Source organism: Lontra canadensis, unplaced genomic scaffold, assembly GCF_010015895.1.
Source record: "Lontra canadensis isolate GAN:19392208 unplaced genomic scaffold, GSC_riverotter_1.0 scaffold8, whole genome shotgun sequence".
Classification (NCBI taxonomy): domain Eukaryota; kingdom Metazoa; phylum Chordata; class Mammalia; order Carnivora; family Mustelidae; genus Lontra; species Lontra canadensis.
Genome location: NW_022631002.1, coordinates 10872523 through 10900041, shown reverse-complemented (window position 1 = coordinate 10900041; position 27519 = coordinate 10872523). Strand labels below are relative to the sequence as shown.

Sequence of the window (27519 nt, the reverse complement as noted above, 5' to 3'; positions counted from 1 at the left end):
ACTATAAAGATACCACAAATCTATGCATGACATTTTCTAATGTTATGCATTCCTCCTGGGATAAGCTTTTTTCTGTCAGAGAAGTAAAACTCAGAATGCTGTAGTCACAGGGTTTCACCAAGACAGACTATATAGGAGGCAAATCTTGGACACCTACACTTACCCCTTCCTTAATCTTGCCCTTTCCCCACCACTCTCTACCCTTTATTCTGTTTTTCCTCTTTGTCCAGTCCTCTTGAATCTGGTGATCTTTGACCTCTCCTAAGTCATGGTCAGTCCCTAGGAAAAGTGCTGAAGTTCAGATGAGAGTGGTCAAAGACAATCTCACCTTTTTAGAGTATTAGAATTTTAAGCAAAATGTTCTGTTTAAGAAATTGAGTATTTTGTTTTATGATAAATATATTTAAAACAATGTGATGGAATCAAGGATTTATTTTCTAGCTCCTGAATTCTCACCCTAATTCTGTCTACTTGTTGTTATTATGTGTAAAGTTGACCCTAATTAAAGATCAGCTTAATTTTTCTGTATCAAAGAAGATATCTAAATCATGAACGATCATATAGGAAACCTACATGTTAGTGAATATGGATATAATGAATTTTAATATTCAATTAGACATGGGACCATCCACAAGGTACTTCCATAATATTGGAAGGAAAATTGCTTTTAAATGCCTTTAATGGAAAGACATAATCAAGCAAATTGTTTAGAAAAGAGCTTTAAAAACAAACAAACAAAAAACACTGTTCCTCCTTCTCTAACTTCTCAATTCCTCATGGATAGTTAACTGACTTTAGGTCAGGGACATCATTTAGAAAGAATTCATCATGTAATAGCATGCTCACCTTATGTATAACAGAATATGTAACGCCGTTTTTATCCTGCTACCTAATGTGGAGAACAGGGATCAGATTTATTTTCTTAATTGAAACAACTAAAATAAACAGGCAAAATACATAAGGTAATTGGTTTTAAGACAATAGATACCAGGAGACAAAGGATAGTGAATTCTGAACGTTGAGAAACAAACAAGGTGAGTTTTACAATGGCCTCAGCTTATTGCTGTAGATCGTTTCCAGGCAATGGTGCAGACGGGAGAAGCCTAGACATAGTCTGGCAGATTCTCTGAGTTGAATAGGTGGAACTGGGGGTTTGAGACCAAAGCAGTTAGAATTCACAGGGCAGAGCACCAAGGAGAAGAGCATTGCATAGGGTGAACCTTGGACATCTGTGGAGGATTCCTCTCGAGTATTCAGCAGAACGCCAGTTAGCACGTGTGTGTGAAAAAATGATCTGAGAACGAGAACAAGCATTCAAAAATATTAGAAGCAAGAAGTTTTGGCACTTTCACAGAATGTGGGAAAATGTCTATGCCTACCAGCCAGAGGAAGAAAACTTATAATTCACAGGGATTGGATAGAATACTCAGGAAATTCTTGCCTCAGTAGTCTGGAGTAGTCTCACCTAAAAATCATGAAAACAAGACCTGAATGGATCAATTTATTTCTAAGTAACTTAACTGAATCTCAGAATTATGCTAAGAAGTTTTATAAGAATACAAAAATGTCCATTAATCAAAAATGTAAAATTCATACATCTAGTATGAATGAATGAATGAATGAATGAATGAATCATTCTGACATCCAGTCAATGATTACCAGACCTATGAAGAAGCAGAGTGGATGCAAATCATAATGAGGGAAATGATAATAATCTAATATTAATTTTATAATTTATTAGATGTTAAAATGAGCAGATAAGGACATTAAAATACTTAATATAATTGTATCCCATATATTCAAAAGGTTAAGTAGTGTAATGGAAGAAGAAATCAAAAGGATGCAGATTGAAGTTCTTGAGCAAAAAGTTACAGTACCTAAGATAAAAAATGCTCAGACTATAACAGCATATTAAATATGGCTGAATAAGAGGTTAGTCAACCTGAAGACCTAGAAATATAAGCTATTCAAAATAAAATACACAGACAAAATTGAAAATGAAAAGAGCATCTGTGAGTTGCAGGACAATTTACACTGGGCCAAAATACATGTCATTGGAGTCTGTGAAGAAGGTGGGGGGGGCACAAACCAATTTGAATAAATAACGATCAAAGTTGTCCAAATTTGATTAAGACTATAAAATGTATACCCAACTTTTGTAGCAACATGGATGGGACTGAAAGAGATTATGCTGAGTGAAATAAGTCAAGCAGAGAGAGTCAATTATCATATGGTTTCACTTATTTGTGGAGCTTAACAAATAGCATGGAGGACAAGGGGAGTTAGATAGGAGAAGGGAGTTGAGGGAAATTGGAAGGGGAGGTGAACCATGAGAGACTATGGACTCTGAAAAACAATCTGAGGGTTTTGAAGGGGCGGGGGGTGGGAGGTTGGGGGGACCAGGTGGTGGGCATTGGAGAGGGCACGGATTGCATGGAGCACTGGGTGTGGTGCAAAAACAATGAATACTGTTACGCTGAAAATAAATAAAAAAATTTTTAAAAAAGACTATAAAATGTAGATTCATGGTGCTCATATTTATGAATTGGAAGGCTCAATACAGTTAGGGTATCATATCTTCCCATCCTCGTCTGTAGATGCAACACAATCCCAAATACCAGACAGGCTCTCTTGCAGATATTGGCAAACTTAGTCTAAAGTTTATACAGAAAGACAAAAGACCCAGAATAGCCAACACAATACTAAATAAGGACAAAGTCAGAAACTGACACTATCCAACTTTAAGACTCATTATAAAGTCATGATAATCAAGACAGCATGCTGTTAGTGGAAGAATATACAGATTAATGGAACAGAAGATCGAGCACAGAAATAGGCCCACACAGATACACTCAACTAATCTTTGAAAGGGAGCAAAGGCAATTCAACCGTGAAGAGGTAGTTTTCAAACATTTCAACATTTCAGTGGAGCTCAATGGGAATCATAAACCTCTATGTCAGAAGCAAAAATAAAACTAGAAGAAAATTTTGCAGAAAATTTATATCTTGAGTTTGGTGAAAACTCTGTAGATACCATATCAAAAAAGGATCCACAGATGGGGAAGAGATATTTGTAAAACATATATTTGATTAATGAACTGTATTTAAAAATATACAAAATTCTTAAACTCAATAATAAGGAAAAAAAACCCAATTAAAAAATGACAAAAGACCTGAACAGATGTCTCACCAAAGAAGATGTATGGATGGCAAGTAAGCATATGCAAAGATATGCAAGATCATTTGTCATTAGAGAATTGTAAATTAGCACAACAATGCAATAAATACAACTATGCTCTTACTAGAATGGCTGAAATCCAGAAAACTGATAATAAAATTGCTGACAAGGTTGCGGAGCAACAGGAACTCTCATTTATTGCTGGTAGAATGCGAAATAGTATAGTCACTTTGAAAGACTGTTTGGCTATTTCCTCAGAAGATAAGCGTAATCTTACCATATGATCCAGCATTCAAATTCCTGGATGTTTATTCAAATGAGCTGAAAACTTGTGTCCACACAAAATACTGCATGTGAATGTTGATACTAACTTATTAATCATTGCCCCAAACTGAAAGCAACCAAGAAGTCCTTCCACAGTGAAAGGATAAACAAAAGTGGCCTGTCCAAACAATGGAGTATTATATAGCAATAAAAAGAAAGGAGCTAATAGGCCATGAAAATCATAGGATGAATCTTAAATGGGTATTGCTAAGTGAGAGAAGCCAGACTGAAATGGCTACATAATGATACCAAGTATATGACAGTCTTGAAAAGGCAGAGCTCTTGGTAGTTACCAGGGAGTTGGAGGAAGAGTAGGAGAGGGTTAGATAGATGAAGCATAGTAGACCTTTGTTAAGGGCAAGAAATCATTTTGTACTGTATTATTTATAATTATGTATACATGACCCTATGTATTTGTCAGAAGCCACAGAACCTGTAGACACTTTTAGCACAGAGTTAACCTTACTGTGTGCACATTAAAAAAAAAAAAATCACATAGGAGGGTAGGACTACCTGGATGGAATGCAAAATATGACAAAACAATTATCTGTATTAGAAAAATATGAAAAACCTCATTTAAGAGGGGTAAAAAAGGTTCTGAACTAAGTAACTTTGGAAATGACTAGCGTCTGCAAGACTAAAGAAATACTACCTAATCACTGTAATTTAGTTGATAAAGGTGTTTTCCATGGGAGTACAGGTTAAAAATTGTGATACTATTCTAAAGGCATATTGAAATTGAACAATTATGTAAATGAAGGTGGAGGGGAGTCAAATTTCTCATTGTTGGAATGGCATTTTACAGGTAAGAAAGAGAAGGAGGCTAAAATAACCCATATGGTAATAGATTGAAGTTGGAATCATCACTATGAAATCATATTTAGCTTAATATAGATACAAATAAATTGACACAAATATTTGTAGATATCTGGATATACACAGGTTAGTATATACATGTATATTTCCTTGCTCTTTCAGTAGAAGGGCCTAGAAGTAAGGATACCCAGTAGAAATAAGCACGCTCAGGACCTAGATCTGGGTTTCTAATACCCTTCCTTAGTAAAAGGAACCAAGGCTTTTTGATAGCTAATTCTAAGGGCAAGAAATACAGAAAATGAGCTTAGAGAATCCTGTGATGCCAGAAATTGAGAAAATGCCAAAATGTGCATGTATACACACACAAATACACAAAATATTGGAAGTATGTCAAAAAACCACAGGATCCAATTGAAAAGGTGCTAGTAATTGAAGCTTTTTCATCCAAAGATGGAACAGTTTGAGCAACAAAGTAGCGTGGTATTGGATTATAGACCAATATAGGACATAAATATCCATGAGTCCATATAATGGATTAAATAAATAAATTGGAAGAATAGATGAATCTGTCATGTAGAACAATTCCAAGTGGTTTATGCAGAAATTCTGCTTGCAAGTGGGTGGAGTATAAGGCCCCACTCCTGAGTGTGTGCTGCACATAGTGACTTCCTTCCAAAGAGAAAAGGAGAAAGGATGTAAAAGAAGAGGAATCTGACAATGGGGGAATCTGACACTTTCTCCCCCAAATGATTGAGGTCAACATCATAAATGCTAAGTCATTTTAATTGTATGCACTCTTGGTATGATGTGATAAAAATGGCACTTTATAGTCTTCCTCTCAAAAACTCCTAATTCTAGTTTAATCATGAAAAAAACCAACAGACAAATCCCATTAGAGGGCCATTGTACAAAATAGCTGACCTGTTATCAAAATAGCTGACCAATATCCTTAAAACTGTTAAAATAATAAAAAAATAAGGAAAGTCTGAGGAACTGTCACAGGGAAAAGGATCCTAAGGAGGCCTGGATAGTAAATGTAATGTGGTATCCTGATGGGATCCTAGAACACAGAAAGAACATTAGGTAAAAATGAAGGATATCTGAATAAGATACGAACTTTTAGGTAATGATAATATACCAGTATGGGTTCATTAATTATAACAAATGTACCAAACGGGCACCTGGGTGGCTCAGTGGGTTAAAGCCTCTGCCTTCAGGCCAGGTCATGATCCCAGAGTCCTGGAATCGAGCCCCGCATCGGGCTCTCTGCTCAGCGGGGAGCCTGCTTCTCTCCCTCTCACTCTCTGCCTACTTGTGATCTCTGTCAAATAAATAAATAAAATTTTTAACAACAACAACAAAAAATGTACCAAACTAATGTACCAAATTAATGCTAATAATAGGGGAACCTGGGTATAGAGGGTAAATGGGTACTTTCTGTACTATTGTTGTAATTTTTCTGTAAGTCCAAATTGATTTTTATATTAAAATTTATTAAAAATACTTAATAAATAGTAAATATTTTAAATATTTTCAAATAATATTTTAAAAAGCAAAAATTTTAAATTGTTAGAGACCCCATACACACTATAATACTTATTTTATTATTATTTTTACTTTTATTTCATTTTTCCAATGCTCCAAGATTCAGTGCTCCATGCAATACGTGCCTTTGTTAATACCCACCACCAGGCTCATCTATCCCCCCACCCCCTCCCCTCCAAAATCCTCAATTTGTTTTTCAGAATCCACAGTCTCTCATGGTTCATCTCCCTCTCCGATTTCTCCCGCTTCACTTTTCCTTTGCTTCTCCTAATGACTTCCATGTTATTCCTTATGTTCCACAAGTAAGTGAAACCATATTATAATTGACTTTCTCAGCTTGACTTACTTTATTCAGTGTAATCTCCTCCAGTCCCGTCCATGTTGATACAAAAGTTGGGTATTCATCCTTTCTGATGGCTGAGTAATATTCCATTGTATATATGGACACATCTTCTTTATCCATTCGTCTGTTGAAGAGCATCTTGAGTCTTTTCACAGTTTGGCGATTGTGGTCATTGCTGCTGTGAACCTTGGGGTACATATGGCCCTTCTTTTCATTACATATGTATCTTTGGGGTAAATACCCAGTAATGCAATTGCAGGGTCATAGGGTAGTTCTATTTTTAATTTTTTGAGGAATCTCCACATTGTTTTCCAAAGTAGCTATACCCACTTGGATTCCCACCAACAGTGTAAGAGGGTTCCCCTTTCTCCACATCCTCTCCAACACTTGTTGTTTACTATCTTATTGATTTTAGTCATTCTATCTGGTGTAAGGTGGTATCTCAATGTGGTTTTGATTTGAATTTCCCTGATGGCTAATGATGATGAACATTTTTTCATGTGTCTGCTAGCCATTTGTATGTCTTCATTGGAGAAGTATCTGTTCATGTCTTCTGCCCATTTTTTGACATGATTATCTGTTTTTTGAGTGTTGAGTTTGAGGAGTTCTTTATAGATTTTGAATATCAGCCCTTTGTCTGTAGTCATTTGTGAATATCTTTATCCATTCTATGGGTTGCCTCTTTGTTTTGTTAACTGTTTCCTTTGCTGTGCAGAAGCTTTTGACCTTGATGAAGTCCCAAAAGTTCATTTTTGCTTTTGTTTCCTTTGCCTTTGGAGACGTGTCTTGAAAGAATTTCCTGTGGCCAATGTTGAAGACATTACTGCATATGTTCTCCTCTAGGATTTTGATGGATTCCCTTCTCACGTTGAGGTCTTTCATCCATTTTGAGTTTATCTTTGTGTATGGTTTTAATACACATTTTAATCAGAATATCTAAAATCTTAAATACTCTCTATTAAAAACTAAATTATATTTCATCTAAAATATTGTTGAATGATGCAAACTATATACACATATAATAGATGCATATGTATAATATATGAATACATATTATCTGATACACACACATGCGTTACATATAATATAAACAGTATACATAGTTATATATATTATTTGTTTAGGTAGGCAAGAATTACAAATTTTCTTTAATAATATTGAGGAAAAAAGGAAGTAAAGTTACAGTGCCACATAGGAAACATGCGTATTTTTCACTATTGTTATTTTTTCTGAAGAGAGAATCCAGTGTTGCCTATAATAGTTATCTTTATTTGCCAATTAAGTCTTTATTATGGAAGGGTTGTGTCAAATGCAATGTTAAAGAAACAGTGCACTGCCAGAGCTTTGGGTGTTTGCAAAGTTGCAAAACTCAATATGTGTCTTTTTATCAAAGTCATCACTTAACACATTTGTAACATAGTGATTAAAAGAAAAAATAAAATAGTAGCACTTAGGGCAATAAAAAGTCACTTATGAAAAGTGTGTTTATGTTCCAGAACGTTAAGTCCCTTAACTGAAAATACAATACAAAATAACAGTAAATACTGACTCATTAAATGTTCAACCCCAACAGTGACAATAATGAATATTTTTGTATGTTTATTGGTTGTAGCATAGAAAACATTGTTTATATTCAATATAAATATATTTGGGAAGGGGCTTTTGGCAAAAATTTTATTGTCTCATAAATAGCTGTTCCGGGATGAATTTTAGTGGTTGTGTGTTGGGGGGTGATTCCCCAATTCCCCCACACCAACAGGCAGTTGTCAGGATAACAGATGGCTGTCCAAAAATTCAACTCAATTCTGACACCATCCACCAAGAGATCACATCAGATTACACAGGTTAAGGGCTCGGTTATTAAGACCTCCCTCCCTCCCCCAACATTACCTGTACTTCTGACCAGTACCTATAAATCAGAGGTTCCCACAACCCCCTCCCTGGGTTTGATTATGTTATTAGATGGTTCACACAACTCAGAGAAATAGTTTATTTAATAGATTACTAGTTTCTTCTAAAATGATGGAACTCCAGAACACCAGATAGAAGAGATGCATAGAGCAAGGTATGGGGAAGAGGGTGTGAAGCTTCCACGTCCTCTACAGACATACCACTCTCCTTAAATCTCTACACTGTATGTGTTCACCAAACTGGAAGCTCTCCAAACACAATTACGTGGGCATGATTAATTAAATCGCTCGCCACTGGCAACAGAACTCAATCTCTAGCTCTTGGTCCTCCCCAGGAGTGGGGATGCAGGGAGGTACTGAAAGTTCCAGCCCTCTAATCACATGGTTGGTTCCCCTGGGGCTTGGTCTCCATCCTTAAGTTACCTAAGAGTTTTCCAAAGGTCACTTCATTAACATAACAAAGACACATTTATCACCCTTTATCAGGAAATTCCAAGGGTTTTAGGAGCTTCAAGCCAGAAACTGCTGAAGAATACCAAATATAACATGAGAAATACATTTGGCCATTTGAATGACCTAGTATATATTTCCTATGATCCACAATATTGCACTTCAAGTATATTTTAGTTTTAAAAAGTATCTATTGGGGGGGGCCTGTGTGTGGGTGGCGCAATGTGTTAAGTGACTTGACTGTTGTTTTCTGTTCAGGTGATGATCTCAGGGTTGTGAGATCAAGCCCCACATTGGGCTCTGCGCTTAGTGTGGAGTCTGCTTAGGACCCTCTTTCCCTTTCCCCTTGCCCCTGCTTGGGCGAGCGCACACCCACCCTCTCTCCTCCTCCCTCTCAGATAAGTAAATCTTAAAAAAAAGAAAAAAAGAAAAAAAGAAATCTATTTTGAATAGTGACATCAACAAAATTGCAGAATAGGAAGCCTAGACCCTCCCTGAAATCCAGAAGAAAACAGTTAAGCAATTCAGGCACCAGAGAAAACAACTGTTACACAAATAAAAGAAACAAAGGAGTGGCATCTTGATTGCTGTCTGAGCTTTTGATGTGACTTTGTTCCGCTATGGCCTGAAGGTCTTTTTCCAATCTAAAGTACAATCCAGGAGCCTCCTTGTACTCGGTGGCGGGACACACAGTTCTCTGGCAAGTTGTATCAGGAGGAAATTGAAAGCCATATTTTATAAGTTCTAACATTTTGATTTGATTTATAATGCTTTCTCAGGCAGGGCCTGGCCCACAATATGCACATGCCAAATCCTTACCACCAGCAGTTGTGTTTATCTTAATTGGTGGAAAATATAACCACAATGCATGCACAGGGAGAAGTGATTCGCGGCATCTGAGTCAGCAGTACAGTGATGTGCAAAATTAGGGCTCTATGCTTTCCTGATTTTCCCCATTCAGACTTTTTTTTTTTTTTTTTCCTGACATTAAGCACCATCTGGTGGGGATGGAGAAAAGAAGCACAGGTCAGTGGGTCTTGGTGACCAACTCTTTCCTGCCACTAATGGGTCATGTCCCTCTGGCAAGTCCCAATTCCCTTGCTCATTGGACTTCTCCTCTGTGCAAAGTGAACTGTGGAGTACAGTGATCACAGGACAACACTGGTTGTGCAGCTCCAAGGGCTTTTACTTTATGGCACTGCCTCGGCATTGAGGTTGATAGTTTACTTATCCTTGGGGCACAGATGAGGAAACAGAAGCAGAGGTGACCTGTAGCTTGCCCGAGAGCTTGTGCTTGTTGGTGGTGTAGCTGGGGCAGACACTGAACCTGGGCTGCCAGACTCCAGCATTGCCTGCTCAAACCACTACCCTGAACCGTCAGAACGCAGAGATCTAAAGGCCAGTAAGGAAATGCGGGCTCACTCAGTGCTAGGTGCTCTGTACTCATCATACATTATATCACAGTGGCTCTTTGTCATTTTCTTCTTCTTCTTTTTTTTTTTTTTTAAAGAGTTTATTTATTTGACAGATCACAAGTAGGCAGAGAGGCAGGCAGAGAGAGAGGAAGGGAAGCAGGCTCCCTGCTGAGCAGAGAGTCCTATGTGGGGCTCCATCCCAGAACTCTGGGATCATGACTTGAGCTGAAGGCAGAGGCTTTAACCAACTGAGCCACCCAGGCACCCTTATTTTCTTTCTTTCTTTCTTTTTTTTTTTAAAGAAATCAAGGGCCAGAGAAATGGAGTCACTTAATGAGAACCATAGTGAAAGCTGAATTCAGATCTAGCCTCCTCTGTTTGCAAAGTCCGCATTCTCTTGCTTGGTTCACATTGTCTGGGCAGTCTCTCCCCTGTGTGGTCATCAGGCAGGGACAGGTGTTGCGGAGGCTTGAAATGCTGTGGTCTTACTCCCCCAGGGCCAGCCCCCACCTCATTCTCTAGCTACAGGCCACCCATACAGAAAAGCCATCATTGATGGCTGCTGTGATCATTTACGCTTTGTCCTAAAGAAGTTATTATTGGCATGAAAGGTTCGGTTATTTTTCATTTATGTGTACTGATCTTTTTAAAACACATTCTCTAATTTGTTTTATGGGAACAACTAAGTATAAATTTTTAATAGGAAGACAACTTTTCTCTTCCGGAGAGCCCAGGAATCTATTCCTCAGTGTGGAGTCCTTGAAAGTCAGGATTTTTTGAGCTTGGCAGTCCAGAATGCCAGCTTCTCCTTCTCTCTTCCTCACTCGCTGTGAGCACTCTGGACATACGGCTTCACTTCCTGGATTTTCAGTCTCTGTGCTATATAGACATAATGATAATTCCCCCAAAGATTGCTATAATAATTTAATTAGATAACAAATGACATATAGTATGTGTTTAATAAAATATAATCCCCTTGAGGAATTACCTGACATAAATTGGCAACTTGTATCTGCTTTTGCTTTATATATAATATCAGAAAATAACAAAATCAGGGATGTAGGTCTAGGAATACAAGTAAACACCCAAACAGTGACCTTTCTTTTCCCTGCTGGGTTTTTTCTTTTCCTTTTTTTTTTTTTTTAAAACCTAGGGCCTCTGGTTTTAACCACCACTGCCAGGTCAGGGAGGTGTCCTCTGATGTGTGGGGCGGTAAGTCCCACGGTAAGAACAGGAAAATTGGAGTCAGAAAAACAAAGTCCAGTCATCGGTACTTTACTTAACTAACTCTATGACCTCTACAAATTATTTACATTCTCTGTTCTTGTTTTCTCATCTGTAAAGTAGGAAAAGAAAAAAAAAAAAACCAAAACCTCTTCCGCTTTGTTCGTAGGCAAGAGCCAAACGTATTTGTTTAGCTTTATGGCTAGGCAGGAGGATGCGGCTGTCCTTTTGCTCCTTATTTCATTCATTCCACAGCAAGGGTATTGCTGCTACAGGCTTATGCGTCTTCTAATTTGTAATCACCAAGAGATGCTTGAGAAATCTAGAGTCCTACAAAATCTAGCACATTATCAGTTAGATAGCTTCGCATTTATTTTAAAGAGATTATCCTCTGTGATACCATGTGATCCACTTATTATGGGATTGTAACCCCATTACTTAAATATTTTAATATTCTGTTCAAGAAATAGCAGTATTCATGAATCAGCCATTAGGAGAGTAATTTTTCCTAAGTCGGTGAGCTTCTGAATTCAACTTTATTCCTCTCTCCTTTAGAGCATTTGAATTATATCTTTCCATTGTTTAGGTTTGGGGTGTGTGTGCCTGTGTGTGTGTTGAGGGGGGGTCCCCTTCAGTATCCCATCATTCTTCATTTCAGGCCTTTAGGGAATTGTTATTAAAGAATTTGTAGAATGCAGCTGCCTATTCACAGCATGATGTATTCATCAAAATAAATCCATCCAAAGCGTTCAATTTGGGGATTTGGCCTCCTGATGCACTAAAATAAGAAATGTTAATTTCTTGCAGACTATTACCAGATGATTCTAAATATCTGCTAAACAGGAATGTCTGTTTCCTTGGGAGGAATTTCCATAATAAAATCCTGGCACCTTCGCTGAAGAGCATAGTTTTATATAAACAGAGAAAAACAACAGCAAGTATTTTCCCCGAGGACAGTTTTAGCTACAGTTTACCAACACGGCTTAGTTATTTCTGTCTTCCTTTATGCTTTTGTTTTGAAACATAACGCAGTTTTACCTGGACGCCCTCCCGGATATTCAGGAATGAGCTCAGTGTATTGACTGGCTCCGCTAAAGGCAAGACCTCCGGAAAATCGGGAGGCTCCACCGCCTCACCCCTTCCCCCAGCCACATCTCCAGAGGGGAGAAAGGGTTAAGGACTGTTGGAGAATAGCGGGTCGGGGAGGGAGCCCCGAGGAGGCCCCGGAGCATCAGGCCCCGCCGGCAGGTGCAGCTTCCAACAGCGGCCGCAGCGCGCGGTGGGCTCCGAGCGCCCCTGTGAATTTGGAGGAGGCACCGCGGCCACAGTCGGGGACCGCCGTGGCGAGGAGTGGGCGTGGCCTCGTCGCTGTGGATGCTTGTTAGGAAAGATGCTGGGAGCCTTTCACTGAGGAGTCAGGGCTGTGTGTGGGGTGTGTGTGTGTCTGTGTGTGTGCCTGTGTGTGTGTGTCTGTGTGTGTCTGTGTTTGTGTGAGAGAGAGAGAGAGAGAGAGAGAGGGGAGAGGAGGGAAGGAAGGAGATCGACTGAGACCCAGAGGTGCTGAAGACCCAGACAGCGCTGGGAGAGCCACTCAGGATCTTTTGGGGGAACCCAACAAATGTGAACATGGGGTCTATCACCGGAGCTGTCCTCAAGACGCTACTTCTGTTATCTACTCAAAATTGGAACAGGGTCATAGCTGGGAATTCCTGTAAGTATACAGCAAATGATTTAAAACTTGCAGGGGTGGTAGTGGGGGGGGGGCTCTCTACAAAACTTTAATTCTGTTTTTTAATCATTATTATTTGCAACTGAAATTGCTGCAAAGCATATTGCTATAAATGAGCCTCACTTAAAAATCTTGCAAATATGACTGGCTTTACACATGTCGTTCCTCCTGATCTGGTCAAAATATGCAAAGTGTCATTTCCTTTCTTTTTTGGCCATAAGCAGGCTCTTATCCTCCCATCTTTGAATATTCATTCAGAGAGCTCAAGTTCTAGTAAAACATTAAATTAGCATCTTAACCAGGGAATAGTCTGCGAATGTCTTCATTTCTTCCTTCTCAAGGATTACTGAATTTTATTGGAATTATGTGTATCAGGAAAACAACTGGCAGACTTTACCCTATGCTGCATTAGCTTGGATTTCTGAAGTTTGCATTGGCAGACTGATAGCTGGCTGTATCTTTAAATAACTGACAATAACTGAAAGGCACTGCAGAATTCGGGAGCAAAACTGGCAGAGGTGAACCCCAGTATTAAGAATCGTGCCCTCACTCCTAAAGAATGAGATTTGAGTACTCTTGAAAGAGGGGTCTTCATCCCTACATTTTGCTTAAGGAAAAATGTTTATGTGATTTTTCAAAAGTATGAATTCTTAAAAGCATTAGTTTTAACTTTATGCATTTATGATTGGATATTCTCAGTTAATTGATTCGGGGAAGATTTATCAAGACCTTATTTCTTATTTAAGTATCATTCAATATAATTTGGCAGAACTCCCTTCATCCATGTTTTATTAGAGATAGAAAAGTTTTAAAAGTTGTATTTGGGTTAAAATCCCCAAATGGGAGGTTTCCCCCCTCCTTGACGAATGATAAATAAGCCCTGCAAATTCAACTTTTTACCTCTTCCTCTGATTTAAAAAGAAAAGCTCATTTGCTTTTCCAGAAAGGGCTATGAGGCCTGTTCAGGAATTGATGTTGCTGTTGGTGTATAACCAGGGTTAGGTTTGGGGCTACAAATAAGCCAGTAATCAGGCATTTGCTCCCATGCATCCCTTGAGCACACTAAAGCACTTTGATGTGGGAAAAACATGATGAATGACCCTCTGGCACAAGTCAGATGTCCATTTATACTGCAGGGCTCCTGTGATTTCAGGTTCCCATGCATATTAGCTCATAGACTGGCGTGGTGTATCCATCACTCTGCAAGAAGAGAACACCCCCCAGATGCTGCACTGTGTTTCAGACTCAGTTTTCATTTGGTTGTCTAAGAATTCCATGAGACAAGAAAATTTACCTGTTTCCACCTGGTCAGAATCTTGGAAGTCTGTAATGGTAGCTTTTGACAAGCATAGCAACAAACAAACAACAACTAGACAGACACACACTCCACACCCATGCACACAAAGTTTTGTTGAGAAGGCTTAAGTAATTCATTGTCCAACTACAGAAGTTCAACAAAAAAGGAAGGCACTAGAGGTCACTCTTACAATGGAAAGCACATCACTTGAAGCATCCTTCCCTTCGGAAAAGCAGAGCTGAAGTCTGGCCTAGACACAGTCATGCCTTATCAAGGCACTGCCTATATTTGGGTTAATAATATATGAATATGATTGAGATCTGTTTGATTGATAGTTGTTTATGTTTGTTTGCTTGGAGTCCAATAACAGGCAGATAGACACTAAATAGCTTTCGTTTGTAATAGATCTTTTCAGCGAAGGGCAGAGGAGCTGCTGAGACCTGAGGAAAGCAGAATATTCAGTAGTGCTGGGCCTCTGGCTGACACTTTAAATTTCAACCCTGCTTCTATATTCTCTCAGCTTTGGTTTGTTTGTGAAGTGGTTTAATGTTCTTCTAAATACTTGAAAAACTTATAAGAACCTATAAAATTTTAAATTACTAGGGATTATTTAAATATTGAAGTTGGAGTTCTTGGTTACCATATATTGAGTTGACAGTTGTTAGAGTGTCAAAAATGCAATTAAGTGCCCTCATCTAATTAAAATTGTATTTAATAATTTCTTGTTAACATCATTTCATGTTTTGCAATAATACATATGAGAAAAATTTCATTTCCCAATTTTTGTTTTATTCTTTAGCACTTAGTGGGTTTTTTTTTTAATTTTTAATTTTTGGTTGGAAGCAAGGTCTACTTACTAACAAGGCGCTTCATATGTTTTATCTTGTTTGGAAGAACAAGTATATATGTTTACTAGCAAGGCTGGGATTTGGTGTATGGACAAGTGACCATCAACCAGCATAAGCATTTTTATTTTTTTGTATTTTTCATTTTTTCAGCATAAGCATTATAAAGTCTTACAGTAACACCAATAATTCTTCTGGACAAGACTTTGTATTAAAACATGAATCAATCTTGAATACCAATGTTAAAGTCAGGGAGAATTGAATATAAATAAATAAAATTAAAGGTCAGTGTCCTAGGTGAATACAAAGACCTTCTCCCTTTATTTACAGCTGATTCACCAGGAGCAGATCTGTTCTCCACTGAGTCAGCCCAAGACTACCCAAGGCTGTCAGTGTGAAAGCTTTCATGGGACAGCACTCTAAACCAGGAACAGCTCAGGGATTAGGTGCACTGTAATTTGAACGTTAGTTAAGCAAAATCAATCAAAATGGTAACTTTACATTGGAAGGATTCTGTGCAAATAAACACATGTCTGTATACATGTTCATGTGTATGTGCATGTATATATACATAAATAAATCTGTATAAACCACCAGACGCATGTGCTCACGCATATTTGGTGACTCTGCTCATTCCTCACCTGTCTACAGATGAGATATGTTGAATGGACCCCATCCTTTGTCAACTAGCGCCCTACTGGACATTTCAAAAACAGTGAACCAGCCCCAGGTCTTTCCCCTTTGTTCTGATCAAGACAAACATGCTGTTATGTTGAGGTGTTCCTTTCATGGAAGTTTAGAGACAGGTCCTTCTGGAAGAGCTTGCTCTGTGATACGTTGCACAGACTGTTGTTGGTTTCTTCACTTGCTCCCAAGAGACATGAATTGTGAGAAGGGAGATATCTATTTTTATAATTACTCTTATGGACCCATGGTTTCTTGCTCAATGAAGGTGTTTTGGGAAAAGTTGACTCACCACAAAAGAAGGAACAGTTGTATGGACGAAGGCAAGTAAGAGTCTTGCTGTTATTTTTACTCTCGCAGATCATGTGATGAAGGCTTCCTGGCATCCTACTGAGTCTTACTCTGAAAATATTTAATGCTCACCAAGTAGCTTTTGAATGACTTAATTAGAAGTTAAATTCTTTCTTTTATCTAACTGAAAAAAAGGATTATGTGATATCTACTCTGACAGAAGCATGGGAAGAGTATGTTAAAAATCAGCAATAGATGAGGGTAATTGCTTGAATGGATCATCACTCTTGTGGGGTCCGGGCTCCAATGTGAAATGCAACTGGACAGATTCCCAAAATATTAAAGCTCAACCTTGCAATTCTTTCCTGAAGCTTCCTACTTTTCCTCCTTCTCCCAAGAATTTCTGCCCATGGCAAAAAAACAATTAGACTGTAATAGTAGAGTACTGATGAAATATAATGATATGATACAATGCATGAATAGGTGACCTTTGGACACACAGGTGAGCTTGCGCTTTGACTCACTTTTCTAACAGCGACGCTGATTTGTTTTCTTCAGTTTAGTGCCTTCTCCCCACTTCCGACTGTGTGCATCCCAAATAATTTCCGATTAGGGCCATCTCCAGCTCTGGGGATGACACAACTCATACCTAACATGGGGCTCAAAAATAGGACTTTCACAGCACTCATAGGGCTCACTCTTAGTAATAAACATTATTGTCTTCTAAAATTTTGGAAATTGTGTCAGATATCAACAGTTCCTTTAAGGGACCCAATCTTTATATCAAGATTGAGTTAATTTACCTCTTCAGGGAAAACAGTTAGTAGAATTGCATAACATCAATTGTAAGATAATGCAATATTTACCTCAGAGGTTGGCCAAATATGGCCCACTGCCTTGTTTTGTAGAACCGGTGAGCTGAGAGTCATTTTTCTAATTTTAAATGTTTGGAAAAAAAAGTTTTAAAAAATGTTTGGAAAAAATTAAAAGAATTCTTTGCAGCACAAAAAAATTAAATGAAATTTGAATTTCGGTCATCCATTCCTATCATTAGTAGACCTGTGTGGCAAAAATTTGTATGCATTATTATTATATTTTGCATTTTATCAACAAAATTTTCTTAAAATTGATCTTCCTCTCTTGATATGAAGATCTTCATAATATTCTTTACTATCTGGCTTTTATAGGAAAACACCCATGGATTTAAATAACATACAATATAATGGTAACACATGGATAATATATAAATTATACTGCTATGATGAAATTTAGTCTTAATTATTTAGCACAGAAATACATACTTGTGGAATTGTGGTACTGAAAGTAATTACTAGGAGGTATAACAGAAGAAACCTTCAAATCAGTATCTTCCTCATATGTTTCTTCTTAAAGACTTTATTGTTCAGAGATACTATTTCAGTGGGTGTGAATTACTTGTAACTATCTGTAAAGCTTCAGCAGTTTTGGTTGCTAAAAGGGCACCTTCAATCTCAAGTAATCTGCTAATATAAGAAGTTCAATAAAGTGTATAAGTAATTGCATCTCACATATTTCAAATGAAAATTCTGTTGTTATTTTATACTTTCATGAGTGTAAATTACCCCATTCCATACTAATCAGAAACTTGCATTTGGAATCACTGATTGTATGAGGGAGATGATCTTATAGGAAGAGTATTCTCGTCCCTATGACATTTACAGTAGCAGCTTCCTACAAACTCTGAAATTGGCAAACTTTCTAGAATAAGTTAAAAAAATAGACTTCCATTTAAGCACTGCCCACTGAGAATTCATAATTACTAGACACGTGCCTTTCACCTACTCGTGCCAACATAATTAATTTTTATGTAAATATCTTGTCCATTTGGAATTGTATTTCCTTTTCATTTCCAAGAACTGATCATTGGCCTCATTTTATTTATACTATCCTGTTTAATGTGGGTTTTTTTTAAGTTTAAGTTAAAAATATGATGGAATATAACATTTTACAAGTTCTTTTCATCGAAATTCCATGGTAACTTTTTTCCCCGAAGTAAATGGCCATGTATTAACATACTTTATTTTTCATAATTCTGTTAATTTTAATGGCTCAGCTCTAATGAAGATTTCTATCTTATCAAAAAACCAACTTCCAAATCAAAGACAGCCAAGGATTGTCTCATAGAGCTCACTGAAATGTGACTTTCTCTGGGTGTCAGCAGGAACTGTAGTGGGATTCATGACTGTCCACTATGAACAGATGATGAGGGTCAGGGATACCTGCCATTACATGGCTCTGAATTTTTTTTACAACAGAGTATCAGTTTTGCTTTATAAATATCTGTATTTCTCAAGTTGATACCATATTTAGAATTTGAATGGCTTTTACTTCAGATAAATCAGTATTAGGGCCTTAATATTGTCAACTAATGGATCCCACAACCTTTAGGTTGCCAGTTAGTAAGTTTATCTAAGTCCTCCAGTCTCCTTTTAAAATCTCTTTCTTTCCTTCTTAGTGATTGAAAGTTCACAGACCCACCCAGCTCCTGAAATCAGCAGAAAGAGTAGTGAAAGCTTATCCAAAATTGTTATGTTCACCCCAGATATGCATATTCAGATAGGTAGTGAATGTCTGTGGTGAAATATTAAATAACGCAGGCTTTGATCTGATTTTTTCCGTGGGCTGGTTTTTCAATTCTTGCTTAGCTTAATTTTTAAAAATTTTTATTGATTCAGGAATTTTGTCCTCCATAACCTTTTTAGTATTTGTTGAGAATCATTGCTGTTTTTTAAGACAAGTATGATGGCGAAGGGGAGACCTGTCGCAGAGTATTTGCTTAAAATAGGATGTGTTTCGAGAATGATCTACATTCATGTAGTGAAATGAGCTATGTTGTGGCAGTGGTGGAGCGAATTCTCATAGAATTTATGGATAATTGTTTTATGGGTATTTCACTTAGACACTTTTAGAAATACCCTTTAATAAGCAGATCTTTAAAAACAGGTCTTGAATTGTAGGATTAAATGCTAAGGTCACTTAAAAAGGAAAATCTCAGAAAGAGAAATAAGTGCCCCAAGCTAAATGCAGACAAAAACTTTGGAACTTTAGGAGACCATGTGACTATCACTGAAAGTCTTTCCTTTTTTTTTCCTGGTAATCAAGGTTGTAATTTATTTTTACAATTGAGATATTTATACCCTTCTTACATTGGCATTTAAAGAATATGTTAAATTCTTTTTTTGAAATTCAGTTAGCCGACATGTAGTCCATCACTAGTTTCAGATGAAGAGTTCAACAATTCAGCAGTTGCATATAATACCCCATGCTCATCACATCACATGAAATTGATGTGAAAGGACTTTTTAAAGAAAGTCTTAAAGGTAGAATGAATTCATCAAAAAGCCTCAATTAATTAAATAGTCTTAAATGAAATTATTTATCCTGGAGATTAATATTGTAATTTGAAGGCTTTGAGAGTTTTAAAAGAATATTTAAAATTTCTTAATAGTTTACCCATAACTCTAAATTATAGTAAATTGTACTTCTAAATAAAGGAGGTGTCATTGACTATTGGATTATCTTCTTGATTGCTTTTTTTGGGGGACACTCTGGTGCCCAAGATTTCAACACTCAAATTTCTTCAGTGAGTTCTAGAGCTGTAGTTGTTTCCTGTTTCCTGTGCTTCTAGTAGTATGTATGTATGCATGTGTAATTTTTTATTTGACTTCTAGACTTCTAGAACTTCTAGAACCAACTTTCCTTGTTTTTAGTCTTTGAATTTAGACCCTCTACAAAGCTGATTGCCCCAGGTCCATGTAGTAAAGACCAAATCTGATACTCTACTTCACAAGTAAAGATATTTTTTTTTTCCCCAGTTGATTTCTGGACGATAAAGTTTTTGTCAGAATGTTTTTGCTAAGGTGTTCAGGTACATGAACTATTATGTACCATGTACACTATTATGTAATGGTAAGGAATGTACATGTAAAATCTATTACAAAGTATCGTTGTTTCCATTCTTTTGAGGAAAATTGGTAGTTGGGAGAGGAAGAGTATGTGTTTGGTTTGGGTTTTTTTTTCCCTCCAATGAATTTTTGTCATGGTTCACAGAAAAGTGGCACTCTGGTAATAAAAGCGAAGATAAAGCATAACAGGAGGTAAAAGTGGGTCTGTTTATGTTACAGTTAATGAGTCATTCCAATGTAATAATTGGGAAAGTGAGTGAAGCTTGAAAACATTTGACATTTTAAGTAGTTTAAAATTAGTAACTATAAAAGTTTTTAATGATATAAGTATTTAATAGAACAGTGATGAAATTTACCTCTAAGGTGTTTAAATCACAAAAGAAAAAAATGGTATGGTATGTATCAGTTGGCTATAGCTCTAATTACTTTTTTTATTAAGTACCTCTCATTACTTGGCAGTGCTCTAGAATAAGATATTATGTGCTTCTAAATCATAAAAGACATATTTGTTTCTGTAACCATTTTTTCCCCCAATGGCAATTATGGTACTTACAGCTGAGGTCATAGGTTGATATTAGTTTAGAAACAGCATATAAATATATAAATTCACCTGCCTTCCTAAATTGCATTTATTTTATAGTTTCAAAGCAAACTATAACCTATAATCTTATCACTGACTTACTCTGCAGTTATAACCTATATACAGAGATTTTTAAAAAAATGCCCTTTGAATAAGGGCACCGATAAACTCTTTTTGGACTTGGTCACAAGCCTTGGAGTTGGTAGATGCCTGGGTGACACTGAATAGATATATGAACTGAATGGCTCACAACTGAGAGCCCCACAGTTTGCTATCAACCTGACCTTTGCTGTATCAGATCCAAGAGAGAGATTTTGGGGAAAATTTGAGAAAGTTAAATTTCCCTCTGGGCTAATAGTTGTGCTGTAAGAGATTGAATATCTATCTATCTTTAAGGCATCTTTAGTTTTCAAAGATAATGATACGTATCTTTTTTTAAAACAATTTTTTAATTAAAGATTTTATTTATTTGAAAAAGGGAGAGAACAAGTATGAGCAGGGAGGAGGGGCAGAGGGAGAAGAAACAAACTCCCCAGTGAGCAGGGAGCCCAACACAGGGCTGGATTCCAGGGTTCTGGGATCATGACCTGAGCCGAAGGCAGATGCTTAACCAACTGTGCTAGCCAGGTTTCCCATGTTTGTCTTTTAAAATCAGATCAGCAGATAGCCAAAGAGAAGGAAGGAGCTAAATTGAAACTGGTCTGTAGGGGAAATGAGTTGCTGAGATGAAATTGTCATATTGTGTGTGTGTGTGTGTGTGTGTGTGTGTGGCACACTGCCATGCATATGTTGGAAGATACTGTTGATGGAAATTGGGAACGGTCCATATTGGCAGAGAAATGGAAAACATTGTCCCTGGATGACACATTTTTAATTAAGTAGGGTTGGAATATAGAATAAGATTATTTCTTAGTTGCTACCATACCAGAATAATCTCTGGTATAGTTTTAAAAAACAGTATATGGGGGCACCTGGGTGGCTCAGTTGGTTAAGTGACTGCCTTCAGCTCAGGTCATGATCCCACAGTCCTGGAATTGAGTCCCACATTGGGCTCTCCCTGCTCTGCGGGGAGCCTGCTTCTCCCTTTCCTTCCACCTGCCACTGCCCTGCTTCTGCTCTCTCTCTCTCTCTCTGTCAAATAAAAACAAAACAAAACAAAACAAAACAAAACAGTATGTGAGATTAAAATTTAGCAAGAGGTCTTTCTGGATTCTGGATCCTCCCAAACAGAGGGCTAATGTTGCCATTTTTTGATCCCAAAGTGCTTTATTTTTTAGGATATGACATGGAGATCTCAGGGACCCCAGCATTTAACTCAACTTCTAGCTAATCTTTCTGAACATGACAATGAAGGCAGAAAATGGTGGGAGAGATTTTGGCCTAAATACCACTAGATACAATGAAGCAGAATGTAACTCTCAAATACAATGCAGTAAAGACACTGGTACCAAGAGAAGGGCATTATAAACAAAGTTTAACATTGTTCACGTCATTCGCTTTTCTCTCTCAATTTTGGCTGATATTGAACAAAAAGAATCTATCTCCAAGGCGGGAAGCTGCATGAAAGCTTAGCGATCCTCATAATTAAGGATTTATAATACATATTTACATTTGCCATGTTTTAGATGCTTAGGACTTAATTAAATGAACATTGCTGAAATAAAAACAATTCTATCTTAAGTGGTGGTGAGGGAATTCTGTGCAAGGTTATAAAGCTGCTCAGATAGGCTCTTTGGTTCCATTGTGTGTATGATTTCTGTGCTTATTTGAAGTGTTGTGCTTTAACATGGAGCCCGTGTTGTAATCCTGTTAGGAAAACGTCAGGTGTCTGTAAAATGTCATAGCACAATCTTTTAAGTATCATAAGATGTGTAGCCTTTCCTCATACAAACGAAAGAGAGGATGCTTTGGGAAAGGAAGCAGGATATGGTTAAGAAAGCGATGAGCAAGCACTGAAGATAACATTTGTTTTCCTAAACTCACAGCATCCTATAGGACCTAACCTCCAAACAGAACACAGTGAAATAAAATATTTCATAGTCAAATACCTATTAGAGAAATGGAAAAAGTAGGCTCATAAAAATCTGATGGGGAGTTTTAGGTACTAAGAATAAAATGATGATCACAATGATTTGCTATGCTTGACATATAAAACTGAGCCATTTTCTGGTGTGGCTTTGTAAATGACCACATTCATTTCTTGAAAGCCTTGCTATGTGCTTGCCTATGGAACGGTTTCTTTCCATCTTTCTCTATTTAGATACATAGTTGCAACATGCTATAGATTATCATGGAAAGAATGTATATGTAGTATATGTAGTGGTATTAATCACTGAAACATTCTCTAGAGAAGATGCTGGCAGTTCTCTGATTTTCTGAGTTAGCAGAATGGAGCCTTGATCATTTTCCTTCTTCTGGATACGGGGATGATGGGGCTGTGGCATCTGTCATCTTCGGGATTGCCAGGGTTGATTTGGCTAGTAGGACCGGCGCGACAGCTGTCTCCTTCCCTCACGACTTCCTGTGACTTCCATTCCTTCCATTTCACATCATGCATGATTTTTAAATACTACACATATTACTGTATTTTTAGGTGAGCCTGCCATAATGCATTGATATGTTTCATCAGTTTTTAAGGTTTTATCTAAAAAGAAGATAACTCCTGCCTTGTAGCTCTATTTCATTGTTAGGTGCTTTCAGTAATAAGTTCAGCCTTATTAGCATAACAAGCGAGTATCTTCCTCCTCTGTATTTGCTGATGGCTCCACCTTTGTCTCTCTCACATTGCTGCCCCTCCCCACGTCCTCTGGCCTCTATTGTCTGGCCTTCACATCTGCTGTTCTTTTTGCCTGATGGCCATCAATCCCTTCCCCCTGAATCCTCCTGGAAAACGTCTACCTAAAGCAAGCCTGACCTCCTTCCTGTGCGGAGCCTTTCCTGATCAAACCATCTCAGCTGTCACCATCTTAGCAGATTCTCCAGAGCACCCTAAGTGTTCGCCTGTTCCTGCCCTGATCATAGACTCTCAAACTGTATTTTTCGAGAATATGTCTCCTTTACAAAACGGTGAAATCTTTGAAAGGCGAAGGTATTATTTTAATCATTTCTGTGTCTGTAACACCTGGCACAGTGCTTGGAGAAAAGAGGAATTCAGTAAATGTGGAAAGAATACACCTAATGGTGGCTTATCTGTATTTTTTTTTTTTTTTCAGTTGAAACACCAAAAAGAGAGGAGGCGAACAGAATCAGGCTAGATAAATTGGAGCACTGTGTATTATTTTAATGATTAAAAAGTCACTTTTAGGTAGGGGACCACTTTTTTTTTTTTTAACTTTTTTTTGGATTTTGTATTTATCTCTATTAGATTTCATTAAGATAGGCTGAGTACTTTATTCTGGTCTGTCATAATCCATTAGGATCCATACTATCATGGCCAACCGACTCTTATTGGCTCTCCTCCTCCCTCCCTCCCTCCCCCCTTTCCTATGTATAGCAAATATAATCTGATAGGCCGGTATCTCCCATCATGTTTGGACTGAGGACCTCAGTGAACAGGCAAACACAAAATACATCATGAGCCTAAACTGGAAGTGCATCTGCCCCCGTCCAGGCCCTCCTTGCACCTCTCCATCTCTGAAGCTGCCACATGATCTCCTCCAGTTTGGAAATTGTGCTGAAATCTTGTCCTCACATTCTGGAAAGAAATCTTCGATTTCTTCATCTGTCTTGGTCTTCAGTTCCTTTATGTTGGCTTGTATTTTCTGTTTTCCCACTTAAAGACTTTTTTCCCTTTATGGAGGGTAGAAGAAAAATAAAATTAGTTCTCTACTTTTCAAATTTTCATCATTAACTTTATGAAGAGTGTAACCACAGCTTCCTGGTGCTTCTCTTGCCTGCGAACTTACGCAGCACTTTTCTTCATTGTCTGTAGCTACGTTTATAAGCATTTGTGAGTTCCAAACTTCTTTTTTCCTCTTTGAATTGTACACATATTCTTTTTGTTCATTTCCTGTAACTCTTCATTACTCTTTTTAGATTCCTGTCATGTTTCTAATTCCTCATCGTGTACCTTTGTGATTTTCATTGCCAGATTTGTAGAGTTCATAGCTTTCCGCGTATGCTGACATATGTTATCATTCATATTGGCAAATATTCCTTTTGCATTGGGCTCTGTAGACTCTAAGGTGGTGGAGGCAGGCATTACTATTACTATTTTACAAACCAGGAAGTGGAAATTTAGGAGGTACTTCCAAAGTCATCTAGTTAGGAAGAATGGAGCTAAAGACTTGGGCCCAATGTCAGTGATGGTAAAGGCATTGCTCTTTGAGATGTTCCAAAGATGTGCTCTTTGGAACACATTCATCTTCTCCATGAGCCTTTGAAATCACCTCCCCTGTGTGTTAGAACCCACACCTGCCAGTTCTCAAGGTCCCGTCTCTGCCATGATCAATTATAAGGTGACATGCTTACTTTCTTCTAAGGATTCTGTCACTTACATTTTATTCACAAGCTCTTCCTTCCTCTTCAGCATGAAATGTCAAGCATCTCTCGACATATATAACCACAAAATATCCCACTCTGAATGTCCATTGACTCCCCTTGCTCCTTAGTACCGGTGACCTACCCACTCAGTCTAAATTCCTTCCTTGAGTCACCAATTCCAAGAACAGGTCATAAGGGACTGAAAAAGCTCAAATGACTAAGAAAAACCAACTCGTTTCTGCAAGCTTGCAACACCATGTGACCCGGGCATTCTGCCAGTGTTGTTTCTTTCTCTATTAAATCCCTCTCCTTGCCCATTCCCTTCTCCATTCCCTTTGGGTGTTGTATTAGTCTGTGAGGGCTGCCATAACAGATACCACAGGCTGGGAGGCTTAAACAACAGAAATTTGTTTTCTCCCAGTGCTGGAGGCTGGAACTCAAAGATGAAAGCGCTGGCAGGGTTGGTTTTTGGTGAGGACTTTCTTTGCGGTTTGCAGATGACCACCCTTTTACTGTGTCCTTGTGTGTGTGATCAGTCAGAGAGAGATCCCTGGTGTCTTTTCCTCTTCCTGTAAGGACACCAGTCCCATCAGTCCCATCCCACGATGAGGGCCTGTCCTGCTGACGGATGCTACTTTTATGAGCCCATTTAACCTTAATTACCTCCTTAAAGGCCCTGAATCTTGGCTCCAAATATAGTCACAATGAGGGTTAAGGCTCCAATATATGAATTTTGAGGTGGGGGGCACAATTCAGTTTGTAATGAGTGCTCTCCCTGTCTCAGCTGCCTGAATAAAGTAAATCTCTTGATATTTGGGAGAATTTTTGCAAGCTCAACAGCAGATACATTGTTTTTACTGATTTGAAACGTATCAGGTGAGTGACATCGTCTTCCACTTGATTCCCTTTCCAATGGCATTGCTAGGATGACGCCCAGTGTGCTTCTCCATTAGCTCCTGCTGCCTGGTTGCTAGCTACCACCGTCCTGTCTCTTCTTTCCTTTTATCTGCACCTGCTGCTCTCTACCTGTCTCCACCTGAGAGTTTCTGATATCTCTTAGAGGAGTGCATCTTAATGACACCAAAGATTGCCTTCCCATCATTTCACAATGGTTTTATAACTTCGAAGCAAATCATTTTCTTTGTGAGCATTATTCTGTTCTAAATCGTCCTTCCAACAAGTCTTAGAGATGTATAGGATGATAATTTAGTTCCCTTTATTAAAAATCACCTCTTTATTTATCACCCACACTCCCACAGCTTTTATCACAAATGTTATTCTATCCCCCTCCAAATTACTTTCTCCTCCATGTTGCTGAGCCGCAGTTACATAGTAATTTGCTCTGTGTATTTCTCGTGTCCCGTTCTCCAAAGTGGATTTTGCAGTTTGTTTTCTCTGGTGCTTTTCCTCTTTCTGTCTGCAAATCTCAGGCTCTCCCTTTTCATCCTGTGATCCTTCTGTGTCTAGCCACAAACAAACAAATGCGATGTAAATAAAATGAACAAACAACCATGATTCTAATAACTTCCTTAAATTCAATTTAAAATTTGTCTAATTTTAAATTTGTAGAATGCCCTCTAGTATTGGGAACTGGAACAGATGTTTGCCATACATTATTTCACTCAATCTTAACACAGCATCTGTTCGCACCCAGTCTTTCCTCTGATGGGTGTTTTTCCATCCTCTCCAGTGCATTTCTTTTGTGGCTAAATAGTCTTTGTATTTATCTTTTTTAATGGTTCGTAATAATCTATCAAGTGGATGCCCTCTTATTTAAACATTCCTCTATTTTGAACCAATTGATTGTTCATTGATTTATTTTTAAATTCTCCTTGTCTACCAGTATCTGCTTGTACTAGTATTGGCGATCTTCAGATTCTCATAATTCTCTGAGATCACAGTATCTGAAGCCATTTACAAATGTCAGTGTCACAAACTGTTCAATGTCTTTGTCCCACTTTGGCAAAAATCTAAATTTCTTTTGGAAGGAGAAATTTAAAGCAATAGCTGTCTTACACACTTCCCTTTCCTGTTCAAGGATTTATAACACTTAAAGATGGTTCTCTGTCTCTTCTAGCAGTATCATTTGTTCAAGCATGGATCAGAGGAGGTGGGTAGAGATTGCCATGTCTGACAGATCTCAGAAGCGCATCTGTCACCCTGCAGGAAACCCGCTCACTCATCAATTGGTCCTGTCAGTTATACACACCGCTGTCTCATCTTGGCAGCCCTCAGCAGCACCACCAATCATCCCTACATGTGTCCCTCTCAGGAGCTCCATGCCCCTGGCCTCTGATGGGCTGCTGCGGGTGGAGGTTTTCGGTTGTAACCAGGAGCCTAGTGTTTTCTCCAGAAGGCATGAGTCACTGTTTACGGAAAGAACCTCTTACCTGCCATTTCACTCCTCCCTTGATACTGACTTTGATATCCTTTTGGTGTCTTTAGAGTTCTGTCTTTCTTTA

At 38.0% G+C, this 27519-nt stretch overlaps 1 protein-coding gene across 2 annotated transcripts in view; it reads left to right on the top strand.

Annotated features, from left to right (window-relative positions):
* The first annotated feature begins 12716 nt into the window (after window positions 1-12716).
* CNTNAP4 (contactin associated protein family member 4) overlaps window positions 12717-27519 on the top strand; it is a 238152-nt gene continuing 223349 nt past the window's right edge. For both annotated transcript variants that reach the window (XM_032853931.1, XM_032853930.1), the window contains exon 1: window positions 12717-12916. In XM_032853931.1, the coding sequence (XP_032709822.1) occupies window positions 12832-12916 (85 nt within the window). In that variant the 5' untranslated portion in view covers window positions 12717-12831. The remainder of the gene's footprint in view (window positions 12917-27519) is intronic.